A 15,868-nucleotide genomic window follows, 5' to 3' on the forward strand; every position below is an offset into this window, starting at 1 on the left:
GGCGCCCATCGCGCATACAGCTCAGCTAACGCGATCGTTATAAAGGTGTTTAAACAACAATATAATTCCACTTGCATGTATTTTATAATCTGAATATCAGATATTTCATGCCATAGCTAACAGATTTGTGAATATTCTGAATAAAAAAGGAAAAATGACACAAAAGCAGATCATCATTCATTCAGCGCCGTTTCTGCTGCGGTGGTTCACGTGACAAGCAATGACGCGTCACCATGGAAACCCCTCCCCCCTCACAATATAGTCCCTGGTAGTGTGTCCGCGCTGGCTTTAGCGCTGCATTCAAGGGCACTCGTAAAACTGATGTTTGTTGTGACTGTCAGAGTTGTATGCAGGGTGAGCGCGGAGAGGGGAAATCTATATTGTCTATATTGTTGCTTTTTTTTTGATAGTAATGTTTTGAAAGTTCATAACTAGATATAGATACGATAACGATATGTTGTTCAGCCCTACTGGACACACCTGCCCCCACCTTGGGTACATGGATCACATCTCTGTTATGCTAATTCTGAATGAAAATCACCGTTTGGCCAGATGATGCTATCTCAACACTACAGGACTGCTTTCAGTGCACAGACTGACGACACATCCCTCCCGGATGCACTCAACCACTTTTATTCACGGTTTGACATGCAGAATGACACATCTTCAGAAAAACGACCAGGCGCTCTGTCTGTCTCCAGATTAAGTAAGGAAGACCCTCTCTAGGATTAACCCATGCAAGGCTGCTGGTCCTGACAACATACATGGCCGTGTACTGAAAGACTGTACTGCACAGCTGACAGAGTTCCTAACAGATATCTTCAACACCTCACTGAACCATGCAGTTGTCCCCATATGTCTCAAATTCACATTCAATCTTACCAGTACCAAAGAAATCACCTGTGTCCTGTCTAAATGACTACCATCCCATATCACTGACTCAAATCATGATGAAGTGCTTTGAGAGGTTAGTCATGCACAACATAGGTAAACCGGAACCGGAAACACTTCCCATAACACCCGATGTACTTGCTACATCATTAGAAGAATGGCATCTACGCTAATATTAGTCTGTTTCTCTCTTATTCCGAGGTCACCGTAGCCACCAGATCCAGTCTGTATCCAGATCAGAGGGTCACTGCAGTCATCCGGATCCAGTACTTATGGATCAGCACCTAGAAAGGACCTAAAAAAATCTAGAAAAAGGACCTAGAAAAGACCACCCCTGAAAGACAGCGGAGACCAGGACAACTAGAGCCCCAGATCCAGATCCCTTGTAAAGACCTTGTCTCAGATGAGCCTGGTTTCTCCCAAGGTTTTTTTCTCCATTCTGTCACCGATGGAGTTTCGGTTCCTTGCCGCTGTCGCCTCTGGCTTGCTTAGTTGGGGTCACTTCATCTACAGTGATATCGTTGACTTGATTGCAAATAAATGCACAGACACTATTTAACTGAACAGATATGACATCACTGAATTCAATGATGATACCTTTAACTATCATTTTGCATTATTGACACACTGTTTTCCTAATGAATGTTGTTCAGTTGCTTTGACGCAATGTATTTTGTTTAAAGCACTATATAAATAAAGGTGACTTGACTTGACAATATCAAAACCAGCCTCCCAAACACCCTCGATCTGGACCACCAACACCATGTCACTCTTCAAGAAGGCACAACAGCACCTACACTTTCTCTGCCAGCTGAACAGAGCAAGTCTCCCTCCACCCATCCTCACCACATTCTACACCATCGAGAGCATGCTGACTAGCTGCATCACTGTCTGGTACGGGAACTGTAGTGCATCAGACCGCAAGACCCTCAGCTGCACACTGCTGCAATGAACTCAAATAACCCTGCCCTCATCTGAAACCCCACGCAAACTCACTACCTCCTGTATCATGGACCATCGCACCTTCTCCAACCCCTGTGAAGCTGTGAAGCATTCGTATGGTTTGTATTTTTTATTTATGTATAGGTAAACATATATATATATATATATATATATATATATATATATAATCTGCCAGCATGTAAGTTGTGTATAGGTTTATATTGTTTTACTTCATTGTTGTTCGTCTGTATTTATGTAGCACTGTGGTCCTGTAAGTCACAACATTTTGTTCCATTGTTTGTCCACACATGTAGCGGATAGGGCTGGGATAAACTATTATTTTTTAAACGATTAATCTAGCGATTATTTTTCCGATGCATCGATTAATCTAACGATTAATTTTTTCAGACTGATTTGATTTCGATTATCTCCCCATTAATTGACTACTGACAATTTATACATGTTGATTTACATATCTGAATGAAAAAAAACATGAATTCCTTAACATTGCAATATATGTTTATTGCTCTTAAAATTACAAAATAAAAGACTGACTAAGAATGCATTACTTTGCACTTGTATAGTGATAGCATTAAATAAAACCTTGAAGCCTTGAAAACACATAGCTTACTGAAACAAGCTTACTGAACACATAGCTTACTGAAAAAAGTTCTTCTTTCAGATGAAAATAACAAAAATAACTTGATGATTCAATAAAAAAGGTCACCCAAAATACTTGTTTAGAGCAATTGAAAGAATACAGTAACCAATGTAAACTTGAGGGCTTTAAGCTAATACAGAGAGTGCTTTTCCAAAAAATAAAAAAAAAATAAAAATAACAGTGGGAGCCAGCAGCCTGTCATGGAGAAAAAAAATCTCAGAATGCTCCACGTGAAACTTTGGCGTTCCGCCCGTTTTCCATCGTGTCTAATGATTTTGGTTAATATGCACGAGGGAGAGAGAGAGAGAGAGATAGAGATAGAGAGAGAGAGAGCAAGACAGCGCTCGTGTAGTTTGAAGACTGTGAGTGCGCGAGCACGCGTGAAACTTTGGTGTTTCGCCCTTTTTCTATCTGTTTAATGATTTTGATTAATATGCACAAGGGAGAGAGAGAGCAAGAAGTGCTCGTGTTGTTTGAAGACTGTGAGTGCGCGCACAGCCGGGGCTCTCTCTCGTTCGTGCCCTGTCAGGCATCACTCACCGATCAAATAAGGCTTTGACAGCCACCAAAAAAAAGATCAATGCAGAAAAACCCCTGGATTGGTTCTATAACGTTGGACAGAATGTTGATCCGGCCATCGTGTATATTCAGCGCACATAAGGTAAATGTTTTGCAAACGTTTTTTAGAGAAATAAAAATACGTCGACGTCATCGATGACCTCGACGCGTTGTCCCAGCCCTAGTAGCGGAATGACCATAGACAGTAAAAGAAATGGACACAGCATCCCTATTGGAACTCAATCGAGACAAGTGAAGTCCATTTTTTGCGTTTTTTAGCACTTCCGTTTCTGACGCGCAGACTCAAACGAAGCTTGACGACGTCAGCAACCTGTCTGACAGATGTAAATCTTCTAGTAGCTGTGCGTGCAAACTGCCATCGTTAATCTTGCAGAGCCTGCGAGCTTGAGCGGGGAGTTCTTTTTCCTGAGTGAGCAGGAGTAAGTATTCTGATTAATTATTTTGTATAGTATTTTGTAACGCCAGTACGCCATATTAAGTTAATTGCCTGCAAGCTTCTCCTCCTGTCTGTACGGTAATGCGACAGAGAGACGAGTGGTTATGACGCAATCGTTAGCCTATTTTTTACAAAAACTGTTTATACGGGGCCATAATGTAACATAGAAGGTAATGGAGCCCTTTATACATTGTCGTGTATCTTTAGAAATAAATAATGGACAAACGGAGTCTTTAAACGCCTCAGATGTAAAGTTATTCGCTGTCAAAGTGACGCCAAAATGAATGGGAGTCAATGGGAATGCTAACGCAAGTGAAGTTCTGCCGAAAGATGGCAGCCCCCACCCGACTTCAACTTCCGGTCAAGTTCCTTGCCCCCTGGGAATGACAATAAAGCTTAACTTGAACGTGAACATAGTAGATCCCATCCCCCCCCCACCCCCCGTTGTACGGAGATCATAACGAATGTATATCATGTATTTCAACATATTGTAATTACACATTTTTAATGATAAATTTACAATGAATTAATTGTTAATTTTTAAAATGTATTAACTTTATATGCAATATCAAAGAACACATTATAGTTACATATAGTTACAAAATAAGTCTAATTTAAATGATTATTAAAGAGTTGAATTTGACTTCATCACAGTGTATGTTATACTTAAAATTTTACTCTTCACACTTAAAGGGATAGTTCACTCCAAAATGAAAATTTGATGTTTATCTGCTTAACCCCAGAGCATCCAAGATGTACTGTAGGTGACTTCAATTCCTCAGTAGAACACAAATAGAGGTTTACTCAAAATGTTGCAGTCTGTCAGTCTTGTAATGGATGTGAATGGGAATCCCTGCTTAAACATACAATAAAACAAACAAACAGACATACACAAACAAAACCAAGTTAAACCGTGTGGCTCGTGGCGAAACATTGATTTGTAAAGACACAAAATGATTGGTCTGTTCAAGAAACTGAACAGTATTTATTTAAAAAAAAAATTACGTCTGATTCACACACTGCCCGAACATTTTAGAACTTTCCTGAGCATGTTTTCCTGAGCACGTTCTCAAGCAGGTGTGTGAGGCATCTTCTTCTTCTCATGCACCTGCCTCTGAGAACGCGCTCAGGAAGAGACGCTCATGAGAGTTCTAGTAGTTCAGACATTGCGTGAATCAGAGGTAAAAAGGGATATAAATACTGTTCAGTTTCTTGCACAGACTGATCGTTTTGTCTTTACAAATTTAAAATCTTTGTGTTCTACTGAAGAAACAAAGTCACCTGCCTCTTGGATGCCCTGGGGGTAAGCAGATAAACATAAAATTTGGATTTTTGGGAGAACTATCCCTTTAAGTGGCTTTTTATTTCATTAATAATACATCACCTGCAAGCATAAAAACTACTTTTAAGATTTGAAGTACATAACAAGTAACACAAAACTAAACACAATTAAGTGCACTTTTTTCACAAGGGTTTATTACACAGTAGCTGTCAGTTTAACTAATCTCAAGACTAGTTGTTAGCTCAGTTAGCTACACTTTTTGAATAGATTCCCCAACAATGCAAAAGTGACTGAAGTCATTGTTTTGATATGCAAAAACTAGCTAAAAAAACAACAACTTCCAAACAGTGGTAGACTATTCTGTACTGTGGGTACACAGATTATTGTCCATTGGGAAATTGGGACCTTAAACCTTAACAACTCTCCCATCAATGGCTGCAAAAAGAGATATCTTTATGTCAAAATCAAGCATGTCTTTCCACGCTCTCCCCCTTCTTCTGGGGAGGCTAAGGATGACTCCTATTGTGTGGTTCTTGTTATCGGTTCCCACATAGAGAGTCAAGAGATACTGTTTGTATGAAACTGAAAAAGGGGATGTTCTAAAGCTCCCAAATCATAACAAATCAGTGGATAAACCTCTGGCACTGGGCTAAGCAGATTACTGTAACTTGTCCCTTGCAGCTAACAACCTCCAATTAGCAAATCCCTCTGTGTGCATATATGCCCTGACAGCAAGTGACTGTGACAGGTGGAAAAATTTGAAGTTTTGCATGTTAATCTACCATGCTCCAACAAGTCGGGGCTACCGTCAAACTGCTTTGAGGGAATATACAAATTCAAGGCACCCTGCACCCGCCTAGACACAAACAACAATCTTGAAAAACAAAAAGGAAAAACAGGCCTACAGCAAAGTGTAGCGCCGATGAGTTTAAAGCATTTGGCAGAATGCTAACGGCTAACACAACACACTGACAGATGGAAAGAAAGCAGGGTGTGTGGTTTTGACACTATGACTCCATTGTGTCAAGAACAACCAGCCCTGTACAGAGAAAATGTGATCGAGTGTTAAATGGAAAATGAAGCAAAGCTAATTATTTGACTGAAGATTTGACATATCATAGTATCTTTCAGTAAAAATTGTGCCCGATTTCTCAACAATTCGTCACTAACAGAGCATGACAATTCCTATAGATGAGCTTTAGCCTGAGAGTATGTCCAGCAAGATCATTGAGCAACTGCATCCTCATATATATATTTAGGCCACTAGATTTTTAGATTTGTGGTTTTAGTTGGATGATCAAATTCAGAATTAAATTTAATGTACAATTATTGGTGAATCAATAAAACATGAAAACATTCATACACAGATATTTACAAAAAAAGGATGTATGCATAGTTAGTAGGGCAGATAGATGAATTGATTCAATTCACTTATCACATTTTAGATTTTGCTTAGGAATGATTTTTTAATTTATTATTTAAATCAATTCGATCTGATTAACTAAGAAATTGGATTCAAGTAAATATAAAATTTAGTTTGCACAATGCAAGCATTTTATTTCAATAGTAGTGGCCATGCAGTCAATGTTTTTTTTCACATTTGATTCAACACTCTGTTGTGAAAGAGCTGTCATATGCTCATGTGATGGTCAGTGACCGCTATGTTTATATATTTTAATGTATTAAATAATACTTCAATGAAATTTGTCTCATTCAATTTCTAGCATTTTAAAATGGTCATATGACGCTTTTTTAAAGATCATTATTTTGGTGTAACTACTACTGACTACTCTGATTGGCCAACTGACCCAGTGCATTGTGATTGGTCGATCACCGCAAGCACTCGTTTCAAATATAACAACCCTTTCCATAATCACAAGCTTCTTCTTTCAAAAAAAATGTAAAGACAGTTATTAATATCCTTAGTTTTACCATCAGTTAAAGCCCGAAAGAGACTCTGCATTTGCACAGTCAATAGCTAATATTTAAACTAATAAGAAAACATACTTACATTCGCTGATTCAGAAGCACCAGATTGTTGTAGCAAAGTCAAAATTACCTCCTCTCCTAGGTTGTAAGTAATCTTAAAGATTCCTAAATGCATCAAAGGCCAAATAAAGTGCTCTTGCTTTCTTCTAGATAAACACAGCATCTGCCTGACATGGCTGCTTCAACACTAACTGCGGTAACTAAAACCACACCTTCTTTCTTTGCGTGAATATTTTGGCAGCATTATGCTAATATTTCCAAATAGGGACAAAGACGTGGGGGCGTGTTTAAACAAGGTGTTTTGGGGGGCATGGCAGAGTCTTTACTTTGATAAAGAAAATCTCTTTGGATTTCAGACTTCAACTTTTGTAATTTTACAGATCTTCATTATGCACCAAGAGCTTGTAACACTCCAAAGAGACATTTTGGAAGAATTGAAATCGCATAATATATGACCCCTTTAAATTGATTCTATTGAAGCTGAATACCATGAACAAAAATCAACATGCAACAAAAAAACTGGAATCTTTAAGAGCTGTTTGTGTGGAAAATATAACTGCATAATTATGAAAAAAAAAAAAAATCCACTGCTTTATCCCCTCCAATGGAAGTTGTGGTTCTCTAATGATTCTGAAGAAAAAACATTGGACAACTAAAAAAAAATCACATATAATTTATGGATGAATGATTCAATGACTCACTCAAGATTAGGTTTGGGTTTTGTTTTAATTTTATAGATTCTGATGTGATTGAATAATGATATTAAACATTTTTCATGTGTTTCTTTTTTGCAAACCATTTACTGGAGCTACATACCATGAAAAAAAAAATCAACATGCTACATAAAAACTGGACTCTTTAAAGGGGTCATATGAAGCTATTTTAAAGATCAATATTTTGTGCATTTGGCGTAACAGAATCTGTTGAAATGCTTTAATGATCAAAACACACAATATTTTTCAAATACTGTACATTATTGTAGATCTTTAATGATCTATTAAATCAAAGTGCTTTCTCATGTTGGTAGTGACACCTCTCTTGTAACATATTTATTTTTTGGGCTTCTAACCGCAAATGTAGCAAAACTTTGAAGGGCTTAGATTAGTGAGCAAGCTCCTGGCAGATCGCTTTAAAAAAACACATAGGAATCGATAGGCGGAAAATTTTAATTTGACAACAAGTATCCGATTCCTGACCTTAAGTATCAGATTGTGCAATCAGAATAGATTTTCAATTCCCAATCCTAATACTTACACCCTTAACAGTTAGGGAATGAGTCCCAGTGTGTCATGGCTATTACCCAAGAAGTCACTGGGAACATATCGTACAGTTTGACAAGCAACAGCTGTTAAAATGATAATAAACACTTCTTACCTGTCGCTGATGTGCCATTTTGAAATGGACTCCAGCACCATGTTGACTGCTTGGAGGCCTTTGACTTAGAGGCTTAGTTTGTAGGCAAGCAGATGGCTGCATGGGCCGTTGACAATTCTGAAAGTGCATGCCCTGGCCTGCTGTAGATGGCTGCTGTTGCATGGTTGTTTTGTTTGGTGGCGCAGCCATGATGGGTATTTGTTGGGCCGTGGTGGAAGGTGGTATTTTAGGGCTGAAATGCAGCATCGGCTTAGTGCTGAGAACCTTTGTGTCCATGTGATGGGATGGGTTGAATTCATTAGGCTTGAGAAAACAGTTGGACATGACTTTGGCCTGACCAGCATTCTGAGCGCTGAGTCTCTGCTGAGAAAGGGAAGCATTACCTGAAAGAGTCTCCTGATTAAAAGAGCCAGGGGCTCGGTGGACACCCGAGGCAGAAGACCAGTTCCTAACCCCTCCTGCTTGAGTCTGCTGGTGGTTGTGGAGCATTGAGTTGGGCTGCTGTTGGTTAGCAGCCATTTGCTTTAGCTGCTCAGCATGTGACATCTCAGGCCATGCTGGAAGACCTCGAGAGGAACCGCCAGTAGGTCCATGGTGTCCTGAAGTGATGGATGAGGTTGATAAAGTGTTGTTGGCCATGGAGAAGGAAGGTCCGGCAGAGGCTGGTCTTAGTTGCGGAGAGCTTCTAGCTGCCTGGCTAAAATCTGGTGAGTACTCTGTCTTGATTGGCTTATCCAGGTGAATACAAGGAGGGGCCTCACCAGCTGAATTGGGTCGACCCAGATCTAGAACAAAGTTATCGTCTTGCTTTAGCATCTTCTCCAGCTCTAGATCATTGAGTGATGGCACGGTCTTGGTGAGCTCATCGAACAAATCCTGGAGCTCTGGGTCAATCTGTCCACTTATTTCATCTTTGAAATCAAATGTCAACGTCGAAAGATTTGTGGACGACTGGCCACAGGTCTGAACTTCAGTTGGTTCTTTCTTCATATCCCTTAGAGTTATGTTGAATAAATCACTGCTGATTCCGTGAGGCATCATGAAGGTGTCCTTTCTTCGAAGGCTGTTACCCTGGGTGGCATCCCCTACCAATCTTTGCGTCTGCCCTGATGCCAAAGCACAGGAACCAGGTCGAAAAGAGCTGGGTTCCATGCGGAGGCGCTTGAAGTCGGACCCCGATGCCCCACAGGAGAGGCCATTCTGCTTGGATGTATACCCAGGAGACTGCCCTTCAATCTTTCTCCTCAGTCCCTGCTGAAAATGCAAAGAATAGAAAATCAATTTTATTCAACAATTGTTTTATAAGTCAGGCTTTATATATATATATATATATATATATATATATATATATATATATATATATATATATATATATACATACACAGGTATGTATGTTTGATTGACAATTAAAGGTGTACGGCTCTACAGATTTGATCAAAATAATTCTTCAAAAGCATTACTTTCTCCAGCCTATATATACTTACGTTCTTCTCAACTGGGATACAAGAGCACATAATGCAACAAGACCATCAATATCTAATTAATGAACTCTTATTAAAATACTCTTTGATGTTTCAAACCAATTAAAACTAGTGTATAACAAATGTGTTTATGAGGGAATTATCTCTACGAAAATGTATACAGTTTTGCAGGTTGACTCTTTAGCCTTCAAAATTAGATTTAATATAGGAAGTTTATAATTTCCCACATGGCACTAATAGGGTAATATCTACAGATATAGGTTAAACTCCTACTTACTAAGAATGCATGTGCTAGACATTTGGATTAATTTTCTAATTATTCCATGCAAGTTGTGCACATAGAAAGCTCATGTGCATTTTTTTTTATATTATTTTATTTTACTTTTTGCCAGATTCACAACAAGTGATTACATACATACATTTGACTATACCCTTGTGAATGTAGATTAATCTAGATTCATTTACAGTAAGGAGCTCATGCCCACAGTTAGTACTTAGTATAGTACATACACAAGCCATCTTCTGTACAGCCATTCATCACATCACGGACTGCTCTCTAAAGATGTGCTTTTGCCCTGAGAGCATGCATAACAAGATCTTGGAGTAATTCTTTGCTAATCTCAAAACCAGCTGAAATACAATAAAAAAACTTTTATAGAGACCTAGACTTGATGTGATCAGCTATATTTTTATGCAGCACCTTTCACTGCTATGATCTGTTTTGTTATTGTAGGTGTTTTATGGTCAGTTAGTTATTCTATTATTCATACATATACATATTTTCTTAACACATCCCATATTTCTAATTAAACTACAAGTGATTTTCGCATTTGTGTTTGTTGGTTGGTTACCATTTGCAGACTTACTGATAAATCAATTTCTGTGTGGAAATATTTCCTCTGAGGTTTTATGCACAAATATGTGTGTACGTACACCACTACAGTTAATGAGACCCAATCTAAATCATATCATGAATATCCCTGCATCTTCAGTAATCCACCTGTTTTACTAGCAGCAGGCCAACATTTGCTGAACAAAAAAAAATAAAAATACTCCCAAGAACTATTGTCTCAAAACCTGGTATTAACTGTGTGGATAAATTTAGCCATTAGATTGATGTTAGACAAAAGAAGGCTTTATCTGTGTCCCTCATTTGCATGAATTACATTTCCCACTGCTTGTTTGTTATAAAGATAGCATTTTCCTTGTGTGAAACTGTTCCCTTTGTTCCTAAAGTCTTATTTTATGTAAATTAGGCTTGAACAATAATTCAGAAGTAACGTTATAGATGCAAATGTATAAACATTTACTTTATATTAAAGGCATAAATCTATAGTTACATATTTTCTCAGGTAGCTTAAACATTTACTAAAATGAACACACACACATATATATATATATATATATATATATATATATATATATATATATATATATATATATATATATATATATATATATGTCTATATAGTATTTCTGGTGTAGCCTAATGTAATAAGGAATATTCACATATATAAAAATGAATAAACATGACTATATTGTGTCACACCAACAAAATTTCAAATCAGGTGGAAATTGTCTCAACAACTGCACATTTTGAGTTTTATGAAGAAGAATGATAAATATAATTTATCAGACAGAATAATCATGAAGTAGGTGCAGACCAAATCCACCCTAACCAACACTATTTCCACCCAGCTGCAATATTGCCTGCACATGGATATGCATACTTATTTAAACACCATCTGACATTAATGCCCACAGAGAGAGATGTGTGTTCAACCCAACTTCATCATCAGTTCAGGGACGGGTGAGTGTGGTGCAGTTTTTGCTGTAGCGGCAAATTGGATGCATTTCCATTTACTGGGAATATTACTGGGCTGGGATGTTTTATGCCTTCACCACTCATCTCCCTCATCTCTGTCTCTCAATAGCCAGTAAGATATTTAAATTAGCTATGAATGGCATGTTGACATCAGTATGAAATTATTTTCCCACTGTCAACCAGGTTACAAATAACATATGACATGCATTTGTGTATGTTCAAACAACTTCACTGTGATGGAGCAAGATTTGAATTAGGCTGGACATCAATGCTTGTGTGTTGTTTTGTGGTTCCTATGAGGTTTCTAGGCTGTTAGTATATGTGGTTCAAAACCCCCTTAAAACCAGTCGATAGACCAGTTTCACCTGGGGATGCATTTACTCTACAACAACGTAACACACAATTCAATTTAAATTTATGCATATAGCAGACACTTTTATCTAAAATGACTTACAGTGCATTCATCAATTTTTACCTGTGTTCTCCTGAAGAAACAAAGTCACCTCAATCTTAGATGCCCTGGGGGTAAGCAGATAAACATCACATTTTCATTTTTGGGTGAACTATCCCTTTTATAAACATTTTTAGATAATGTTATCCTATCTTTTGAGAGAACATTCTGGGAACAAAAATTAACCTACTCACTAAAAACATTGTTAGAACAATCCATGGGAATGTTCTCAGAACATAAAGCCTATCTATGACAAGCCATAGATTTCTCCACTCAAATTGTCCAGGTCAAAGTCATTTATTAACAACTCAACAAAAGTTCTAAAACATAAATAAGCTTCGCCGGTAGCAAGTTGATACCGGAAGGGTTCAACACCCCCCAATATATCATGTGCAAATTTGCAATACTTTACATCAGACATAAATAGTAATTCAAAACAGGCCAGTGAAAACCAGCCAGCTCCTAGTACCAGCTACGACAACAGTTTTCCAACTCTGGCACAAACCATAATTGCCATCTAACAACAGCTACAACAACTGTTTCCAAAGCTGGCACAAACCACCATTGCCGTCTCCAAGAAAGAAATCACAGCCACCCATCTGGCATTCAGCGTGCACGCTTCCATTACTCCAAAGCTAATACCATGCCATTCATAAAGTATGCGAGGATAGAAACTACCATACTCACCGTACCAAACAGGACTACCACTAAAACAAATCCCATAGACTTAGAATGAAGAAGGTTCATGAAGAAGGTTGGTTTGCTGCTCTTAGGGTATGTTTTCGCAACAATGACTTTACTAAAAACTGTAACGTTTTTTCTTTTGCGTTCTTCAAATGTTTCATGTATAGATGACAACATCATCAAGACAATCCCCATTCAAACAAACCCACAAGAATTATTAAAAATGCTGTATTATGCACGCCAGACCAGTAGTTGGCAGTGTCACTTTTTATAAAGAAACCTTACGCACCTGTGCAAATACGCATTCCTGTAGACTAAACACATAATATGCATCACTGTTTTCACAAATTTGTGCTTTTTGTTGTTTTCACAGTACAGTGACTGGGAGGGGACATGTTCGGTTCACTTAGTTTTGCCATGTCCACATCATATTAATTTATTATCAGCCACTGAATAACCAACACTACTCCACGGACCATACGATTTTTCCACTTGTTTTATTTGCTGGCAAGTGCACACTACTGAGCTATCATTCATCATTCACACACAGTGCTGGACAGATTACATGCAAATGTAACACTCAACCATAAGTAGGAGCAATACTGTTGATTGCTAAAATGATACAACACAGAACAGCACTTCACCAGCCAGGGTTTTATGCAACATCAGTGAATCTTTCTGTGCTTTCACAAACTCTTTGCCACCTCCTTCAACAGTATTTATATTAGTGGACTGAACAGTATTGCAACACTCCAGAATCTTTCTTCATGTCCCTTTCTTCATGTAAACAGTAGATTATTTCCCAAGTTGATATTTCATCAAGAGTGTTGTACAATTATAAATAAAACAAAATAGTACAATATTGTCTGAGTATCTTATCCTCTCAATTTTCAAAACCCAAAGCCAAACATAATCCAGTGAGGAACTGTGTCCCACTTTAAGAGAAGACCCCAGTAAGCACCATGTGTGTCACTACCCTTTTACAGTCCCTCGCTAGATTAAATAAGTAATTTTTCTAAAATATTCACATGGTGACACAGATAACTGTCACTAACCAGATGTAACATATTAAGGTGGAGAGGAACCTGATGTTTTTTGTCTGTATGCCAAATACACTTCAGATGGTCTGATAATAGTTGCGTGTTCATTTTGGCAAGGGGCTGCAAAGAAACAGTGGCCTCTATTCATTGAAATCCTCCTGACAGAGCTACAAGTGACCTGAAAATAGATTTTCTGATTAAGCTTTAATGAGCTCAGAAGCTCTGGATCTCTTTGAAAGTGACTCCTGGAGGGAGGAGAAGAAACGGCTCTCAGCACAAACTGTGCGAAGGCTTCGAGGTATCACATGTGTGACACTGCTCTTGCTGAAAATGAACAAAACGGCAGATTCATATTGTAAAGTAACATCGTTCCATTGGGCCACAGTTGTATTAGACAAGGATATTCTTGTTTAGGAATAATGGAAATGAATGGCTATAAACCATTTCACAGTAGACCTAAAAAAAATGTTGAGCTGTTGGTTTGAAGTTTAAACATTCAAGCTTTTCAAAGTTTTTTTACCACTTGTTTCTGTTCCCAATTGTATTTTTATATCTCCCAAATGCAACCTAATAATCCATTAATAAGTTGATTAGCTAAACACCATCAGATTGAGCTACAGTAGATCCAAATAAAATTTCAGTTCAGTTAAAAATAAAGCCATCAAATAGATAAATATTACCAATCTGTCTACATTCTCAGATTTAGACATTTTAAATGCATAGTACTGGGGTGCTAGGGCTGCACGATTAATCGCATGTGATTGTCATGCGTGTCTCGTCAGTAAAGATGGTTATGTGATTAGCGATAAATGTCCATCAGCTGCTTTCAAATGGAACCGCACTTAATATCACTCAATAATCATTCAATATCGCGTTCATAACCGCATACGATTTATCTGCGATTATGAACGCAATATTGCGCAGCTTGTCAGTGAACTACAGCTTCCCATCACACTAGATGTGTACTGACATTGCTCAGAAGTCAGATGTTGGTTAAAACCCAACCTCTGTTTGTTGTCAAACTCTAGCGTAAATACTCCAGAAACAGTATTACCATCTTCACTTATTATAAACAAAATTTATTTCTGTCATAAATGTAAAAAAGTTCTTATTGAGATTAACAGAGATATTGATGGTTTATTGAAAATATTAGTTTAGTTTGATGTCACCATTATGGTGATCAGTACTTAGGCAGCATGACTCTTTTCAGTGTTATTGTTCTTTCAGCTGCTGTAATTATATTTGTTACAGCAAAATCAGTGAGAGAAAGATGTCATTAGGTAATGTTGGTTACTTGCTGATATTAAAAAATTGTTAAGCTAACAATCTGATCAACTGATTTTACCAGGAGTCTATTCTATTCTATTAAATATTAATAACTATAGAAGATGTGTTGCAATGCACAAGGTCCTGCCGATTTATGTCACTTTTTCTTTCCAGAGACCTCAAGAAATAGTGTAAGAATCTCAACAATGGTGACATGCTTCATGCCGCAATGCATTCTGGGTGCCACGGATGAGTTTTGCATGATGTACCCAGAATACATTGCAGCATGAAGAATGTCACTATTGTTGAGATTCATACACTGAATCTTGATGTTTGTGTGTCAAAGCAAAGTTTTTTTGTTTTTTTTTTAATCCTTGAAATGATCTGCTTTAAATTCAGCTGGGCGTCAGGCTGTTGACAAATTGAGTCACTTTAATAAATAATACTTAACTAACACCACACATTAGCTTATACCACATATATGATGATACAGCAATAATCAGCAAACCATCAAACCACATGTTCTCCTGCTGTTTTGACACAATAAAGATAACAACAGCTAAAGAACAACACTGCCAAGTCAAGTGTAAAATTGAACAACTAAAGCCAACACTTACCACCATTACGGTGACATCAGACTAAACTATTACTTTAAACAGACATCAACTTCTAAACATCTGCTTAAATCTTAATTAGAATGTTAGGGGATAATGTTCTAAAAATGTTATTGATAAACATTTTAGAATGTTTTTATTGAATGTTATCCTTTCTTTTGAGAGAAAGTTCTGGGAACAAAATTAAACTACCCGCTAAAAAAATTGTTAGAACAATCCATGAGAATATTCTTAGAACATTTTAGAAAAAATAAATAAATAATTAGAGCTGGGAAATGCCGCTCCATTTGAAACCAGGTGGTTGACATTTACTGCTAATCAGAGAACCGGCTTCACTGACAAGACACGCATGA

At 37.6% G+C, this 15,868-nt stretch overlaps 1 protein-coding gene across 1 annotated transcript in view; it reads right to left on the reverse strand.

Moving 5' to 3' along the window:
- LOC113058182 (mastermind-like protein 2) overlaps positions 1–15,868 on the reverse strand; it is a 95,514-nt gene that overhangs the window by 23,818 nt on the left and 55,828 nt on the right. Inside the window, exon 3 of the mRNA XM_026225854.1 lies at positions 8,155–9,408. Coding sequence (XP_026081639.1) covers positions 8,155–9,408 — 1,254 coding nt within the window. The remainder of the gene's footprint in view (positions 1–8,154; positions 9,409–15,868) is intronic.

Source organism: Carassius auratus, chromosome 40 (assembly GCF_003368295.1).
Source record: "Carassius auratus strain Wakin chromosome 40, ASM336829v1, whole genome shotgun sequence".
Classification (NCBI taxonomy): Eukaryota; Metazoa; Chordata; class Actinopteri; order Cypriniformes; family Cyprinidae; genus Carassius; species Carassius auratus.